Below are 15,724 nucleotides of genomic sequence, written 5' to 3'. Positions count from 1 at the left end.
ACTCTGACTTGAGAATGTAAACTGGTACATTGACCTGAACAGATTTTTTCTGGTCTGCTGTGGGAATCGATCACATGTTGAAATGACTGATCAGTAACTTGGTGTGGTTCTGGTTCTGGTTCAGTGTGATCTCAGCGTGTTGCCTTGTGTCACCCACATGAACTTGAGGCACAGTTGCCATTCTAACAATTATATTTCAGAGTTGTTTCCATTCTTCTTCCATGATTTACTTCCATTTTAACAACCAGCCACCTGCCCAGAGCAGAGAGAGGTGCACCGGCCCATTAAAAAGCAGCAGCCCCGGGGAGTCCTCCAGCATTTAGCCGGGGGTCACAGAAATAATACACATTTAGTCCCCACAGCCGCTCAGCCTGTTGCCGCTCATACACATTTTTCTGCTGCCTCGCCTCGCATTAAAGTGGCTAAAAGGAATGAATAGCTGCAGGGGTGGATGGTGAATGAAGCGGGAAACACCCATCAGTCTGCTGCAAGTCTCAACTGAGAGGAGTCTCAGCAGCATCAAGCTGGACTCAGGCAGCTGCAGAGACACAGGAAGCACCACTGAAGTCTTCAGATTAAAAGAGAAAAGTGTCACCCTGAGTTTGCTTTTACTGTCGGCCTGTTTCATAATGTTTGGTGTAAGTCTATATGGCTGCATTGAATGATATGAAGCTGGAGAAACAGCAACAAGAATGGGAAATTAGTACTAAATGCAAAGGCCTGTGCATCTGAGAGTGAAGCCTCAGAAATGATTTTAATTAAACAAAACATTTATGAAAATTACAAATGCCATCAATTTTACATTCTGTAATTAGTGGTAAAGGAAAAAATGCTTTGTACATGTGTACAGGCATGAAAAGGTTTGTTAAATCAATAATGTCGGGTGTCAACTGGTTACCTGTTTGTATTTTTAGGTTTACCTGCAAGTTTCTTGCAAGGTAGGCCAAGCTTTGGTGGGTTTTTAATTGCTTTTCACAGCCGTTAATCACTCTGTAAAAATCACTACAGGATCTGAGAAACCGAATCTCAAAACAGTGGCAGGATTGTGATTTTTCATGTTTATTTGACAGAAATTTGCTGTTTAATTATTTGTAATCTCAGATCCCCAGTGGTAATTTCCCTTGTTGTAACTGTGTACAGTGTTATTCTATGATCAAGGGGAATCATTGAGGTGAGGTGTCGACATTAAGGTCAAGGGGAGAATATCATGTAACACTAAACATGTGGTTTACCTGTTGAAATGTCCATGTTGTATTTATTATGCAGGCAAAACAACACAGAAGCTAAAAAATCACCTGTTAGGAGGCGACGATCTGATTGGTTGAGTAACGCCGCAGTGGGAGGAGCTTCAGCAGTCAGCGGGTTATACCGCAGTCCGGACGGTTGGAGGGGCTAAAGACGCAGTTTGGAGCAGTAAACTTCGGAGAAATGGATTATTTTTTCAGCAGTAGCAGCTTCTACTTTTTGTCATTCGACTTTGAAGACATTGACGATGTTTGAAGGTCAGAAAACGTTTTAGTTTACTCAGATAAAGTTAGCTTAAGTGCTAGTAACGTAGAAGCTAGCAGCAAACTGTTTAAGCTAGCGGCCGAACGTTAGTTCGCTATCAGAACCATAACGTTTCTCCAGCTAGCCAAAAAAGCAAGAAGGGTCGTATTTAAAAGTAGGTTTATAAATGATGTTGTATCAAGTTGTAAAGTGTCTCCTTTGTGAAGTAATTGAATGTCAAATAATGTACTGTGTTATCAGCTGTAAGTGTATAGAAGAAATAACTAACTCTAACTGGATGTTAGCTTTAATCTTTTGCATTTCTTGATATAGAAAGAGGCTCCAGCATCAGTTAACATCATCATATAAGTGAAGTATATAGTTTGGTAACTACGAAATGTCAAATGGCACAAATGAGGCCAAAATGTGCCAAAAATAATAATAAATAAATACAATTTTATAGATTCAGCCTGAGTACTTTATTAGCCTAAAAGTTGGAAGAGATAATGTCCAGACGTTTTGCTATGGTTCGCTCATTCCTAAAGGATACAAGGCAGAAATAACAGCTTTCATTTATACTTACACATCTGAAGAAGAAGGTAAAAACCTTGTTAAAATAGCTTGGATTAGATCGGTCTGGAAATTAAAATTATTCATATTTCTAATTTTGCTCATTTACACGGATTTTTGGGCTGGTATTCGTCGTGTATTTTATTTTGAAAATTCTGCCCGGTAGTGTGGCGCACGGTGCGGTTGAACTTGTCTCGTGGTCGACTGGGAGCGGAGAGTTGGTGAACAGAGTGGATCAGAGTCGCTTTGGGGACTAGTGCGCTGATACAGCTGCCCGGAGGAGAGCTGCGGGGCCGGGACACATCTGATCTGAGGAGGTACAGCTGCTCTTTATTCTCACACTGCTCAAACCTGCACAACACAAACTGCTTTTACACTGAAACCTTCTTCTCTCCGCCTCACACCGATCCGCGCGCAGCTGCTGATGGCGCACCGTGCAGATCTCACCTGCGCTCGTTTCAATTAAGGAAAACTTCCGCTCCTTTTATTGACGGTAAACTAAAAGTGGGTTTGGTGCTGATAAGATATCTGACAGCTGTTTCTCTCAGCAGCGGGAGGCTGCACGGTCTTTCAGAGACGCTCACTGTTGTATTTACAGTACTTTACAGTGATTTGATGCAGAGACATAACCCTTAAAGGATCAAGCTGGAAGCATGCATTAGTATACTATAAAACTGTAGAGGCTGAGTCACTACAAGGTTATTATAATTGGACATTAAACAGCCAGGTGTTTTAATGTCGCCATAAACTCAGTACAGTGAGCCACAGCCACGCTGCAAGTCCCTGAGGGAATATTTCAAGGATATTGTAGTGATTTTTTTGGAGGTACTATGAGGCAGGGCTGCTCTCAACACACCTATAATTCTTAACTCTGTTTTTATTACACAGCTTGCCTTCAGGCTGACATGGTGAAAATGCCAAGTTGTAAAGTCATGTCAATATATTATTGAAAATGGCCTCAAATTAGAAATTTGCAGCAGCTAAAGCTGGAAACAAAAGGTGGCTGATGACTTGACATCCTTACAGATGCAGAGTCTTTTTCTGCAGGTGTTCAAATGATGATGCCTCCAGGTATTAAAAAAACAACATATCTTCAGTTTTTATTAATATCTCATGTCCTGTTTCTGGGACGAGCTAAAGAAAAAAGAGCAATTATAGATGACAGCTCTGTTTCTCACTGCACCTTCAGCCTTCTGCTGGGAGTACTGAGCTTTTTGTTTGATGCAGCCTGTGTATGTGACTTGACTTTTACTCACACGAGAAACTGAGTCATAATAATAATAATTATATTCTTGATTCTGCATACAAAAGAAGACAAAAACAGACATTAATTTGAAAGATATTAATTTTGCAGCTTAACCCAAAAGGGATCATTTCAAACGTTAAACCAATGGCATACCAGTTGTGAAGGGATTTGATGGGAGGGGCAGGTGGCCGGGGGGCGTTGAGGCAGTGATGTAAGTGAACTTGGCAGTCCATACATCATCAAGGCAAGGGGCGGCTTTACTATTAGATATGTGTGTCTATTCATAGCTATATTAACCAGTTTTCTAAACCAATCTGTACTTGATGGAATTCATTTGCTTTTTGTAACATATTTGTTTATGAAATACAAGAAATCTGAGAACAAAACATGAACATAATTAATTCAAGTTGACTCAAGTCTAAGTGCCTTAATATTGTAATGTAATCCAGGATAAAATACTTATAATTTGCCAAATGGTGAATTTAAGTCCTCTCTCAGATGCTTTAAATCCCTTCATCTCCCCCTTCTCCTCTTCCTCCTCTCCCTCCCCACTCCTCTGTTTTGCCCTCGTCTCCCTCTACCTCATCGCTCTCTCCCCTCTCTCTGCCCTCCTCTCCCGATCTCCTCCAACCCGACTCACTCCTTCTTTCAACATCCTTTTACCTGCCTTCATCCTACCCTCCTCTCCTTGTCTCATCCTCTGCTCCTCCTCCTGTTTTTCCTATAATTTCTTCCTCTTTTCCTCCCTCTCCATCAGGTGTGTCGTGTCCTCCTGTTTGCGCCTACCAATATGCAGTTCTCAGTCAGACTGAGCCTCTGCCTGCTGGGCTTCGTTCTCGTCTCTCTGTTCCCTCAGCCAGCGCGGGGCCAAGGTAAGTACCTCCACTATCCTGCTTTCCACTCGAGGGCCGACAGGGTCAACAAGACCAGTAGAGGATTAACTAGCCAGTTACATGGCACCAAACACGGCCACGCTGGGGCTTTTATAAAAGGGCCAATGGGGCTAATCATGCTGTCTTCTTATAGAAGCCCACAGGGCAACCCATAACTTTCAAACCAAGTGCTAAACCACTAGGACACCATGTAGAGCAAGAAATGGCGCTAGCTGATATCATCCCTAAAGAAGGATTAGTGGGTTTTTACATTAGTTGCAAATGCGAAATGGGAATACCAGGGATTCCCACAGGGCCAACCCTTCCCTCATTGAAGTTAGTGGTTGTTTCCATAATAACTGTTATCTTCAACATAGTTTTCTTCAACAACCTGGGGCCTTTGACTTTGAGGCCAAACGAGGCTCTCTACCACAGAGCTAAACAAGGCTTCCCATTGCGATGCTTAGCAGGGTTTCTTAGGGCTTCCCATTTGGATGTAAAACAGGGCCAGCCAGCCCATATCAGGATCAGACAAGGCTATGAACAGCCTAGGTTTCTCATTTACTGAAAAATTAATTGGCTCTTTCCACAATGGTGCCAAACGGGGCTATAAATCATTCACCACTTATCTGCTTTGAGCGTTATAATAAAGGCTGTAAGCCGACGGCTGGCTCGGTAAACCTCACTGTGGCCCTGTTGTGGAAATGCAGGTATCATCCTTTTCACTCACCATTTTATCCTGCAGGTTAAATTCACATTTTCTCTGTGTCACAATTTGATGTGCAGCTTTGCTCCAAAGATGTTTATTTTGAAGTGTTCATTTTTTATTGAATGTGTCCTTCTAATGTGCCTTCAAACACGTGTCTCTCTCAAAGGGAAAAGCCAAATTCATACTGAGCAAAAGTGTTTGACTGTTTGCCAGAGAAACTGGTTTGCTGTGGCGCAACATGTCACCCTATGTAAATAATCAGCACTGTTTAACTTATTAATTTCTTTGGGGAAGATCTATGACAGATTTCTGGATAACTGCGGTTACAAATTTAAAATCTATTTTTGAAATTTCAAAACATTTTGGCACCACTTGTAATTAACTAAGTAACCTTGCGTAAATCAGTTTTTGATAAACTTCTCTTCCGTTGTAACACGACTGATGAGTTCACAGCATTTGTGTGTTTTACTGTCGTGCCTCACTGACTTTTAAGACAAGAGCTCTTCATTAAATTATGTTTTCGCTGACAGCGTGTCTCACCCTATTTACTCACTCAACCTATTCAACAATTAACACATAACCTCACTCATTACCTGCTAAGGAGACTCGTCTCTCTCGACAGTCTTGTTAACACCATTATCATCATTAACAATCTTAAACACTCCTTTTTACCAAGTACACTCTCTCTCCAGGAATACAAATGATGGATTAATATTCATGATGAGTCTTCTTTAATTAGCTGTGCTGAGTGAGTTTTTCACTATTTATACAGACGACCTGACCTTGGATCAAAGTAAGCTTTTGTATCTGTTTTTCAACCTAAAGTGTTGGGTTGGGTGTCACAGCTGGTATGAAATTGTAAGATAAAAACAAATACACTTAAAGATTGATGTTTTGCTTTGAGCACAGTTAGCTAGTGATGCAGCACCCAAAAACCTTCAGGCCTAAAGGTTGTTGGCAGTGTTGAACTGAAACAGGACTGAACCTGCTCAGTTCTGCGGCGGAGAACCAAAGCCTGCTGACACGGAGCCATAACCATAAAGTCAGTGGAAGGGCTGATACTGTGCCACACCACAGATGAGGGGTTTGAAAGGTCAGAATGCACCCTAATTAGCTAAACTGAACAACTGTACCATATGTTGATTTCAGACAGTGAGGAGTTTCCCGTGTCCGCTGCCCAGAGATATTGGTGTTCTGTATTTTGATTGGTCAGCAGCAGGGCACCACATTGCTGCTGCTGCTTCTATTTTGAGTGCTGTAGGGATGACGTGTTATTGTCGGCAACCTTGGAAGTTAGCTTCGCTAGTGTTTCCTCAGCGAAAACCAATGGGATATTTCCATTGATTTAGGTCAGCAAGACATTTATGATTTTGTAGCGTAAATGCAATCACCAGATTGTATTTACACTACTGTATGATGTACATGTAAAAACCCAACTAGGAACAAGAGTTGAAAATTAGCAGTAGATATAAACTCTCTGTGCAGCACATCATCTCTGTATTGGAACTATGTTAAAGAGGCCATATTATGCTTTTAGGGTTTTTGCCTTTCCTTTATTGTGTTATGTAGCATTTTTGTTTCATCTAACAAAAACCTCTTGACTTTGAGACGAGGAAACTGGAAGTGCAAAAATGCTAACTTGCATCCAGCTTTTAGCAGCAGCACTCTTTAGGCAACGTTCATAAAGACCCAGCCTTTACTATAAACTACAGTACAGTATTTTACTATATATATATACAAAACCTTTTAAAAAAGTTTGAGGCTTAACATTTAGGGTTTCATAATTTCAGTTTTTGTTTGGTCCATACGGGGTAATCCAACTTTGAAACTGATGTTTTTCCGTGTCAGTCCTTAAAAAATGTTATCTCAGTTGTGTAATATTGCAAAATGATCCTTCTTGGATATTAAACCAGGCCATGTATTGTTTTCTTCAGAGTGGCTCATTGTGGCTACCTTGATAACAATTTTCAATATTGATAAATCTGCCAATTGTTTCTCTTCTGATTAATCATTTTGTCCATAATGTCATTGTGGAAAGTGATTTTGGTTTGTCCAACCAACACTCCAGAATGTAAAGATATTCAGTTTATTAGTACTTAGACACAAAAGGAAGCAAATCCTTATAATTAAGAAGCTGGAACCAGCAAATATTTGTAGTTTCTACTGAAAAAAACCAAAAAAACGAGTAATTGATGAGTAGTTGCAATGTTTTTCTTTAGATTTACTAATCACTTAATCAGACAAGTCTTTTTGTTTGTTTATCAGTAGGTCTGCAACCATTATTGCCCCAGTAAAGGTACAGCCTGGTACTTGTGCAACAGAATAGGTTTGTCACAATAAGGACACTCAGAAGGCTTTGGCCAGAGTGTGAGTAAACTGAAAGAAACCACAGCATTCCTCAGTGAAGAGGCCATAGTGTGCTAACCTCGGCTACACCAGTGAGCCAGGATGAGCTGAGGAGTTACGACCAGCTTGGAGAGCTTCCACTGAGAAACTCCTCAGCTGTTTTCTCTCTGTTTCAGTGGAGTCAGATAAACAGGCTTCATGCTGACCCATGAGCTCAATCCTTTACCAACAAGTCGAATCCAGAGAGGTGAAACAAAAGAAACATTCTTCTCCATTTTTGCCAAGTCTGGGCTGTTACCATGTGAGTTTGGGCTTTTATTAAGTAATTACTAAGCCATGTCTTTAATTACTCTTTAACCCAACACCTGTCACTAAATCCCTGTTAAAAAGGTGAAAGGTCAGTGATTTCAGTGGCTTAGCTCAGGCTTTGTCGAGGCTCCTCATGTTTTCCTTGCATGCAGAAATAATGGAAGAAAGTTTGAGTACCTGTAGGGGAAACAGATGAGGGGAATGTGGTCAAATGTCAGTATTGTTCAGTGGTTCTTTTTCTGGATGACATGTTCTAAGTCTCATTCATGAGCTACTGACATTCCAGTGAACATTATCAGAAGCTTTGGAGACAGGTAGATGTTGTCAGTGTATGAACTAGAAAAAGAAGGGAATCTCCAAATTATACAAAAAATTGATAAACAGGATAAATATTCGACTCCTTTTTACCGACCATCACTATCTTGTTTACTTTGGAAGGAAAGTTTATCAGTGTTCAGTGTGGTAAATATACTGACTCTGAAATGTAATGTTATAATGACTCATTGTTTAATGGAATTTGCTCTTGGCAATGACAACATGGAGTCTTGGAGTCTTCCTCAGACATGTTTGCAAACTAAAAGCTTCTAATGAGAGTTTTACCGTTTTATATACTCAGCTCAGCACTGTCCCTACCTGATAATGTTACCTGGATTCTCCTGCTCTCACTGATAATATAAAATTCACTCAAAACTTTGGCAGCTGAGTGGCTGCACAACTCCCGGTGGGTGTGACGAACACCTCTCCAGTTCTCGGCAGCAGTCGGCTCTGCTGTTTGCACAAGATTCTCCATGAAAAATAGATGAGAATTAACTTCCCATTTCTACAGGCGAGGCCTTTTGTCTTCACCAGGCTGTTTGCTCGGCATCCAATACTTGTCTCTGCGTGAGAATACCATCTCACAGAGAACATCCATGACTTTGCGTGAGCGAGTGTGTGTGTGTGTGTGTGTGTGTGCTGCTGCAAAGGAACCGGCAGGTTTTCCTACGAGGCGTGAAAAAAACAACTAACAGAGCTCCATGGAATAAGATTCACTTAGATTTTTATGTGCATACACCAGAATGCACTCTCCTCCTGTTGCAGACAAAGATACATAATTCATGCATACACATGCACAGTTGAATGCGCTCACACAGGTGCACATAACAAACGCAAACACACAATCAACACATTTCAACCACACTGTAAACAGAGAGGTGCGAAATCTGCTTCTCGAATCATTTGGGATTTGAGCAGCTCTCTCCAGACGAGAGAGTGTCCTTTGTTTCCGAGACAGAGAGCTAAACCCTGAGCCGAAATCCCATGCAGCCCTCATTCTCATCCCCAGGTTGGTGAGATAATTGGTACAGTATTCCTTATATGTGTTTGTATATAAATATATTTGCCTGCTGTTGAATGCGCCGGCTTCACATTCTCTCCATTGAAATCAGGATTATCCTTCCTGTGCTGAACTCAAGTTTCTTTGCATACCTACATGAGTAGTCTCCTGCATGCATAAAGAGGCGGTTCACCCGAAAAGCTGCAGAGGTGTTTGATGATAGGTCTTATCAGCTTGACTAAATCCTGTATTGTGGAGGAAGCTGCAGGGAAGTGGATAAATCAGTTCAGAAAAGCTAAAGAAAACAGCCGCTGTGTCTTCAGATTCTTGCTGTCTTGTTACCAAGGGCGGCACATTATAAAAAAGTAATCTGTTGATGTTAATGTTTAAATAGCCATACATATTGTTATCACCATGTGTCACACAGAGAGACATCATTTATGCATTTTGTCTCAAACAGCCACACAGCCACAAAAATCCTTCAAAAGGTGCATTTTCCAAACTCAATGTTTTTTTCACCAATGTTTTGTTTTGGGTGAACCATCCCTTTAAGCCTCGTATTTATTGTGCGCCAGAGCATCGGCGCTCCACCAGGTGTCAATCACAGTGTAGGTATTTAAAGAAGTCGGCGACAGCAGATGGCTCACCTCATAATGAGGACACAAACACATGAACGAGTTTGTGGGCTTCATATTTTATTTTCCGCCCCCTGGCTTTTCTTTGTTTTTTCATAGTTTACCAAATGAGATTGGGGAATGTGTTGCTTCTAAATACATATTTATTTTATGGGATTTGGCTCTGCCGGTGTGAAAATGAAGGGGTGTTGTGTTTGTTGACCCTGGATATGTGGTTTTTGGCATTGCGGTTCTTTACAATGGCCTTCTTCCAGTGTTTTAACCTGCGTCTTAATGTGAAAACACAACAACACTGTGTCGTAGCTCAGTGAAATATGATCAGACTGTTGTTTGCCAGAAGGAAAGTTCCACTGACACAGTGTTGTCGACTTTTCTGAGGGTTTATGCACAGGTTGAGGTCATTGTAAAATGTATCTGGAAATCGTGCAGCTCAGTGGATCTAGTCACTCTGTGTTGTACATCTAAACACTCCTGCTGAGGACAGGAGAGGAATAGTAAACAGATGCTATTCCAGCGCCTTTCCCTTTGGTGCCCTTTGTTCTTTCTCTCCTTGCAGTTAAAAGGAAGTCGCATTCACCTTTTTCTCATCCTCTTCTTACCCCTGACGACAGTTTGAAGGCACAGAGACGCAGAAGGAAAAGAAAGGAAAGAAAATTAGATCAGAACTGGGAGGGATCATCTAGAAAGGGAAAGACAGAGGGACAGATGAGGTGATGGAGATGGAGAGGGAATGTAAGCTTGAGAAAATTAATACAAGGGAAGGATACAGAGAGAAAAGTGGGGGGTAGGCCTCTAGGGCTGACTGGGCCAACAACTAATCAGGATGAGAGGCAGGGGCGTCGCTTTGATGGCGACGGTGAGTGGAACACAGAAGAAACCTGTCGTATTCCCACAGAGACGAGCACAATACAAGCTGGTCGATACATGAGGAAGATGAAAATGAGGATGAAGAGGAGAATGGGACTTTGCTTTTTAATGTGACATCTGTGCAAGCTAATCTCTCTGATGTGTATCCTCCCGCTTGGATGAGATACAATTATCCCTCTCTATTTTTCTCCTTTCCTAACTGTTAAAAAACACAGATGGAGCGGCTGCCTGTATGCCACCATAACTCTGGAGGGAGTTCAGTCTAACTCAACTCAGTCACAGTTTTGTTTTGTGCTCAACGGATGAACGACCTCGCAGAAGTAAAACAGAAGGAGAGCAGATTCTGTGAAACCTGCAGTTCTGTTAAACATCCTGAGCAGGGATGCTGTTTGTGATGAGGAAAAATAGACGTTCTTGTAACTTTTCATCTGTTAATAGCAGCATTTTGACCTCTTCCGTTATTATGTGTAGTTGAAGCACAAATCTAATCAATCAAAATTCTGAACCGAAGCAGTTTGAAGCAGTAAAATTGTTCTTTTATTATCAGCTATTGACTGAACAGGATTGAACTCCATCCACTGTTATGAATGTAATCCACTAATACACACTGATGACAGCAGTTTTTTCTAATACTGAGATAAAGGTATTGGAGGAATGGATGATGCATGACAGGGATCTTTTATTCATTCATTCATCATTCACATATTTACAGCAATTTCAAACTGACAGTTATTGTGTAAAGCTGTTTCTTTTGTTGTTTCTCTGTCCAGTTTCACCGCCACGGCGATTTCGTGCCAAAATCCTGAGCACCAACAAACTGCATGTGTCGTGGAAAGAGCCGAAAGGAGCGTTTGAAAGCTACAAGGTCGTTTACACCACACTGCCAGGTAAGATCCAGCACCGATATGAAGAAGTGCTCTTTATCATTCATACCTTTAAAGGTGCAATATGTAACAGTTTTAGTTTAAAAGATTTAAAATTGTACTAAAATAATCAACAGATTGTAAAGAAATTACAGTTTTGATGTCTTGTGTTGAAGAAATATCTACTGAAGTTAGCATGCTAGCCAGATAGCCCCGGGATGAAAACCTCCTTCTCCCAACGGCCCAAAACTCCCAGTAGCAGTTTAAACACCAACACTTTCCTGGTAGTCTGGTTAGCTGCACGACAAACTGAGCTAACAAGCTAACAGTAGCTACAGTCATGGATGTACAAAAAGAATATGGTTAGCAGCTGTTAGCAGTTCCTTTGCCCCTATGTGTTGGGAGTTTACATATTGCACCTTCAAGATGGAGGGAAGGCAGGTTCTGTTTCACTCCAGACTGTAAAACTGATTGCCTCCAGTGTGAGCTTCTGTTAGGACTTTAAGCTCTTTGTCAGTTTCAGAATTGTTCAGAGCTGGTCGACTTTTTCTCTCTGTTGAACCCATTTGAGTTAAAGCTTGGTGTACCCTTGGAAATCTCATAACTAATTCAGAGTCTGCTCCGGTACAGTGGTACCTGGTGTTCACAGAGTTACCCACATTCACACCTGGAAGCTGAGCGGTACAGCGTCTGTGATGGATTGGTTGTTTAGTGCCTTGCTCAAGGGCTCCTTGCAGTAATTGCCACAGGATGAAGCATCATTTAAGCCAGCCTCATTAAAACAAGCCTTCATCAGTACTTGTAGTTAAAAGTGTTGTGTTGATGTGATGCATGAAGGACTACATGAAGGGATTTGTAGTAAAATGACACACAGGATGTAGGTTAATACAGTTTGTGTCGGTTCACAAATCATGTTAACTGTACGTTGTGGGTCTTTAGCTGGGAAGACAAAAATGTTAGTTATGCGCAGAGGAGCGCAGTAGCTGGACCTCTTCCCCTGAGGGAGAACAAATCAACCTTTTTATGTAGGCTTCACCTGCATGCTAGTTCATAATTCACTCTTGAGATAACGAGACACGTAACCACACACAGAATGTGATATAACTAATACCAGGGCTGTTCAGGTGCCCACTGTGGAAACATGTGGATGAATGGCAGCATGATTGACACCTTTTGATTTATTCAACAAGTTTGTGAAAATACACAACACCACTGAATGTTGGTGTTGGCTCAGCATGTTAATGTGGAGCTCAGCCTGGGTCGAGAGTAGAGATGGGTACTGCAACGTGGTATCACTTGAGCCCCGGGGCTAAATTATTAAACACCATTGTTGCGATGAGCTCCAACGTGAACAGTTCTTTTATCTGTACGTTTTAATGTTTTGGTTTATTTTCACGTTGTTGCATCCTCAACTCAGTGTGGTAAAACCTTTTAGAGTAAAATGCTAATACTTTATCATTTCACCTGTTCAACAAGCATCAACATGCAAACAGGTAGAAAGTGATATTTTAATCAGCTGTTTCTGCGGTCTCTCATGCACCACTGCTGTTTTACACAAGCTTAGCACGTTAGCTCGGCTAATTGCAAACAGTTACAGGCAAGCTGTGTACGCAAAACTGTTTGGCTTAGCCTGCCGTGCCATGGTATCTTAAAAATGTTGGCAAAGTCTTGTTAACTTTTCTGCCAGCGGTAACTGCTGGCAGTGAATCTCCTCAGCAGAGGGAGGAGGACTGAGACTGACTGATGTCTGCGTGTTTCATTCTTTCTAAACTTCACTTATTATTTTGATGTCAGGATTATTATTTATTTTACTGACATTCAAGGTTTGTTTCCACTGAGATATTATTGAGTTTATTAAGAATTTGCTGTTGTTAACATTACTGTGGCTACTCCAGAAACACTATAGTTATATTTAAAACATTTAATTTTATTCCTGTTCTGAATGTATCTTTTTTTAAAATTGTCTATTCTTTAAAAGCTAAATGGAAAAGCAAAGAAAAAGATGAACCAAACTGATAAGGGCTAACAAAAAGAGTAGTGGTGTCGATTGTCTAGAGCAGAGGTCCCTAATAGGCGGACCGTGGACATATAATTGATAAAATATTTAGAGGAATTTTGAGGAATCATTTCTATTTTAAATGGTGCAGCTTTTCCAGTCTTTATGGCACTGGTGTAGTGGCCCCTGGAAACTAACAGACCAATTGCGTTGGTGTATGCATTGTAAATCATGTCACATGATGCAATGACTGAGTAAGTCAGAGACATAAAAAGACAGAAAATTTCATGTTGTATGCACAAAAAAATAGAAAAGTCGACAACTAATACAGAGCCTTTAATCAAGAATTGACCCTTTCATGTTTTTTATTCCAACGAGCAGTTCAAAACCAGTCTGTCTCACTCCGAGACCGTGACAATTATTAAAAGCAGCAATGTGACGCACCACTAAGACACGAAGCAGAAAACATACTCACTCAAATCTGAATTTAAGGGCACTGAACATAAAAGCAAAACCAAATATGGTCCAAGAAGCTGGCCTGACACTGCTCCAGCCCAGGTCTAAAATCCTGACGGGGAAAAGCTAGAGCTCACTTGTCTTACTGAACAAGAGAAAGTGGGGGAGTGGGATATAAGAGGGAAAGAAAGACTGTTCAGTTGTTAAGAAGTGTTGAGATTCTTTTAAAGTTGGTTGAGACTATTAAGATGTGAAATGGAGTTAAAAATGGGGGGGGGGGAGTACTCTGTTCTTATTTTCTGTGAAATAGATTTTTACTGAACACTAAACCCGTCATTAAGGCAGGATTTATCTGAAGGGCTAGCCTGTATGTGTCTTAGCCAGGTGAACGTAATAAACTGCTAACTGAGTGTAAACTGACACCACAACTCCTTGTAGGCTTTCACCATCACAGTCAGCTTTAGTGCTTCGCCTCAGTGGGTTCAGCCACGTAGAAACTTTATTACGGTTGGCTGCTGTTTGTCTGAATTCTTCACCAAACAACATAGACATTATGTTGATTATATTGTTTTAAGACATTCATTCATAGATGGACTGTAATGATAGTTATAAGTGAGGGTAATATACATAGACAGTTGATAGTCTGCTCTGTGATTATCATCATAAGGGGTATTATTCAGTGTGAAAACTATGGCCAAGTTTTTTATTGCAGTGAGTGAAAACAGGTGCACTGCAGACGTATTTATTGTTTGTGGTTGTGATGCAAGGCCATACGCTTATATTTTGTGTTGTATTGTGATTATAGTGTGATTAATTTATAAAGTGTATCGTCAGGGGAGCTGTTATTGAATGCTTAGTGGAAACCTAACATTGTAATTATCCATTTCTTTTATGACCTTTTCACAGCAACAGCGGTGTAATCAGAATATTTAACTTCCACCAGTTCAAATAGAAGGGTTTTGATTTAAGGAGAGAACTGACTTCACAGTTTCTTCCAACATGGCGTCAAAGAGTTGCAACTCTTCCTATGTCACTGAAATGCAAAGTAAAAACTCTATTGGAGACTGTTTTTTTAACATATAGACCACAACAGGTAGCAGCTGGAGACGACTGTGTTTGCTGTAAATATTTCCAGTGTTGTTGCTGGTTGTTCTCCCCAAAATGTTCAGTGGGCTGTGACAGGTGCACCTAATGTTTTATTTTAATAATATAAAATCACTGGATTTCAAAGCCTGTGTAGTTCAATTTAACACTGCTCAGTTTCACTTCACAGTACTGACAGGTACATGGCAACACTTCCTCATGATTTAGGTTAATTTTAGGTGGTGCTCATTTGCATATACAAGTTAAAAATGGATGCAGAAAAAAGGCACAAAAGATAGAGACGGTGTTGTGATAGTCCTGGTATGCTCGGGTCTTTATTGCACTCAGAGAAAATAGATACCGACATGAATTACTGTGAAGATCTAAACACATCTGTGGCCATTCCTCGCTATTTAATGTTATGATGCAATATTTCAGATAATCAGTCTGTCATCATCTTGATTTGCTACCGCCTCACAGGAATACTGTAGATTTGGTCTGTAGGCTGGACAGACAGGTTTTTCTTATCACTTTTCTTCTTCCTTCAATTCTTTCCTGTCTGTTCTGGAGAAACACGTCAGGGTACAAAGAGATATTTTATTGCAGTTGGAAAGGGTGCAGCTGCATGTACTGCTGTAAAACTGTCCTTTACTTCTGTTACTGTCATGATGGAAAGCTTTAAGAATTCATTCTGTTAGGACTCGTTATTAAAGCACAGTTAAAAAGATTCCCAAAGTAAGTTGTAAGGCCCTGCAGGGATCCCTCAGTGGGTTTCTGGAGATATAGTTAAATTTCACTCACTAGAAACGAGACACTCGGTACAATAAAGGAACATTACACTGTATAATAAAGGTGGGTTAAGACTGTTTTGATGGGAATTTCCTTGCTGAGACTGATAGAAAGACAGGGAGGAATGATTTATCCTTAATTTATCCAGGCCTGTATGACGTAACTTTAAGTTAAAATCAG

General features: G+C 40.7%; 1 protein-coding gene across 5 annotated transcripts in view; it reads left to right on the top strand.

Moving 5' to 3' along the window:
• Positions 1-1,337: 1,337 nt before the first annotated feature.
• The window catches only part of col14a1b (collagen, type XIV, alpha 1b), a 166,030-nt gene continuing 151,643 nt past the window's right edge, over positions 1,338-15,724 (top strand). For 3 of the 5 annotated variants that reach the window (XM_084379989.1, XM_084379992.1, XM_084379991.1), the window contains exons 1-4: positions 1,338-1,502; positions 2,225-2,375; positions 4,062-4,176; positions 11,128-11,244. In XM_084379989.1, the coding sequence (XP_084236115.1) occupies positions 4,095-4,176; positions 11,128-11,244 (199 nt within the window). In that variant the 5' untranslated portion in view covers positions 1,338-1,502; positions 2,225-2,375; positions 4,062-4,094. The remainder of the gene's footprint in view (positions 1,503-2,224; positions 2,376-4,061; positions 4,177-11,127; positions 11,245-15,724) is intronic. The other 2 variants (XM_084379990.1, XM_084379993.1) reach the window with 2 other exon arrangements.

This window comes from Pagrus pagrus (assembly GCF_965226575.1).
Source record: "Pagrus pagrus genome assembly, chromosome: 17".
In the NCBI taxonomy this organism is placed as follows: Eukaryota; Metazoa; Chordata; class Actinopteri; order Spariformes; family Sparidae; genus Pagrus; species Pagrus pagrus.
This window is presented reverse-complemented; position numbering and strand designations above follow the sequence as displayed.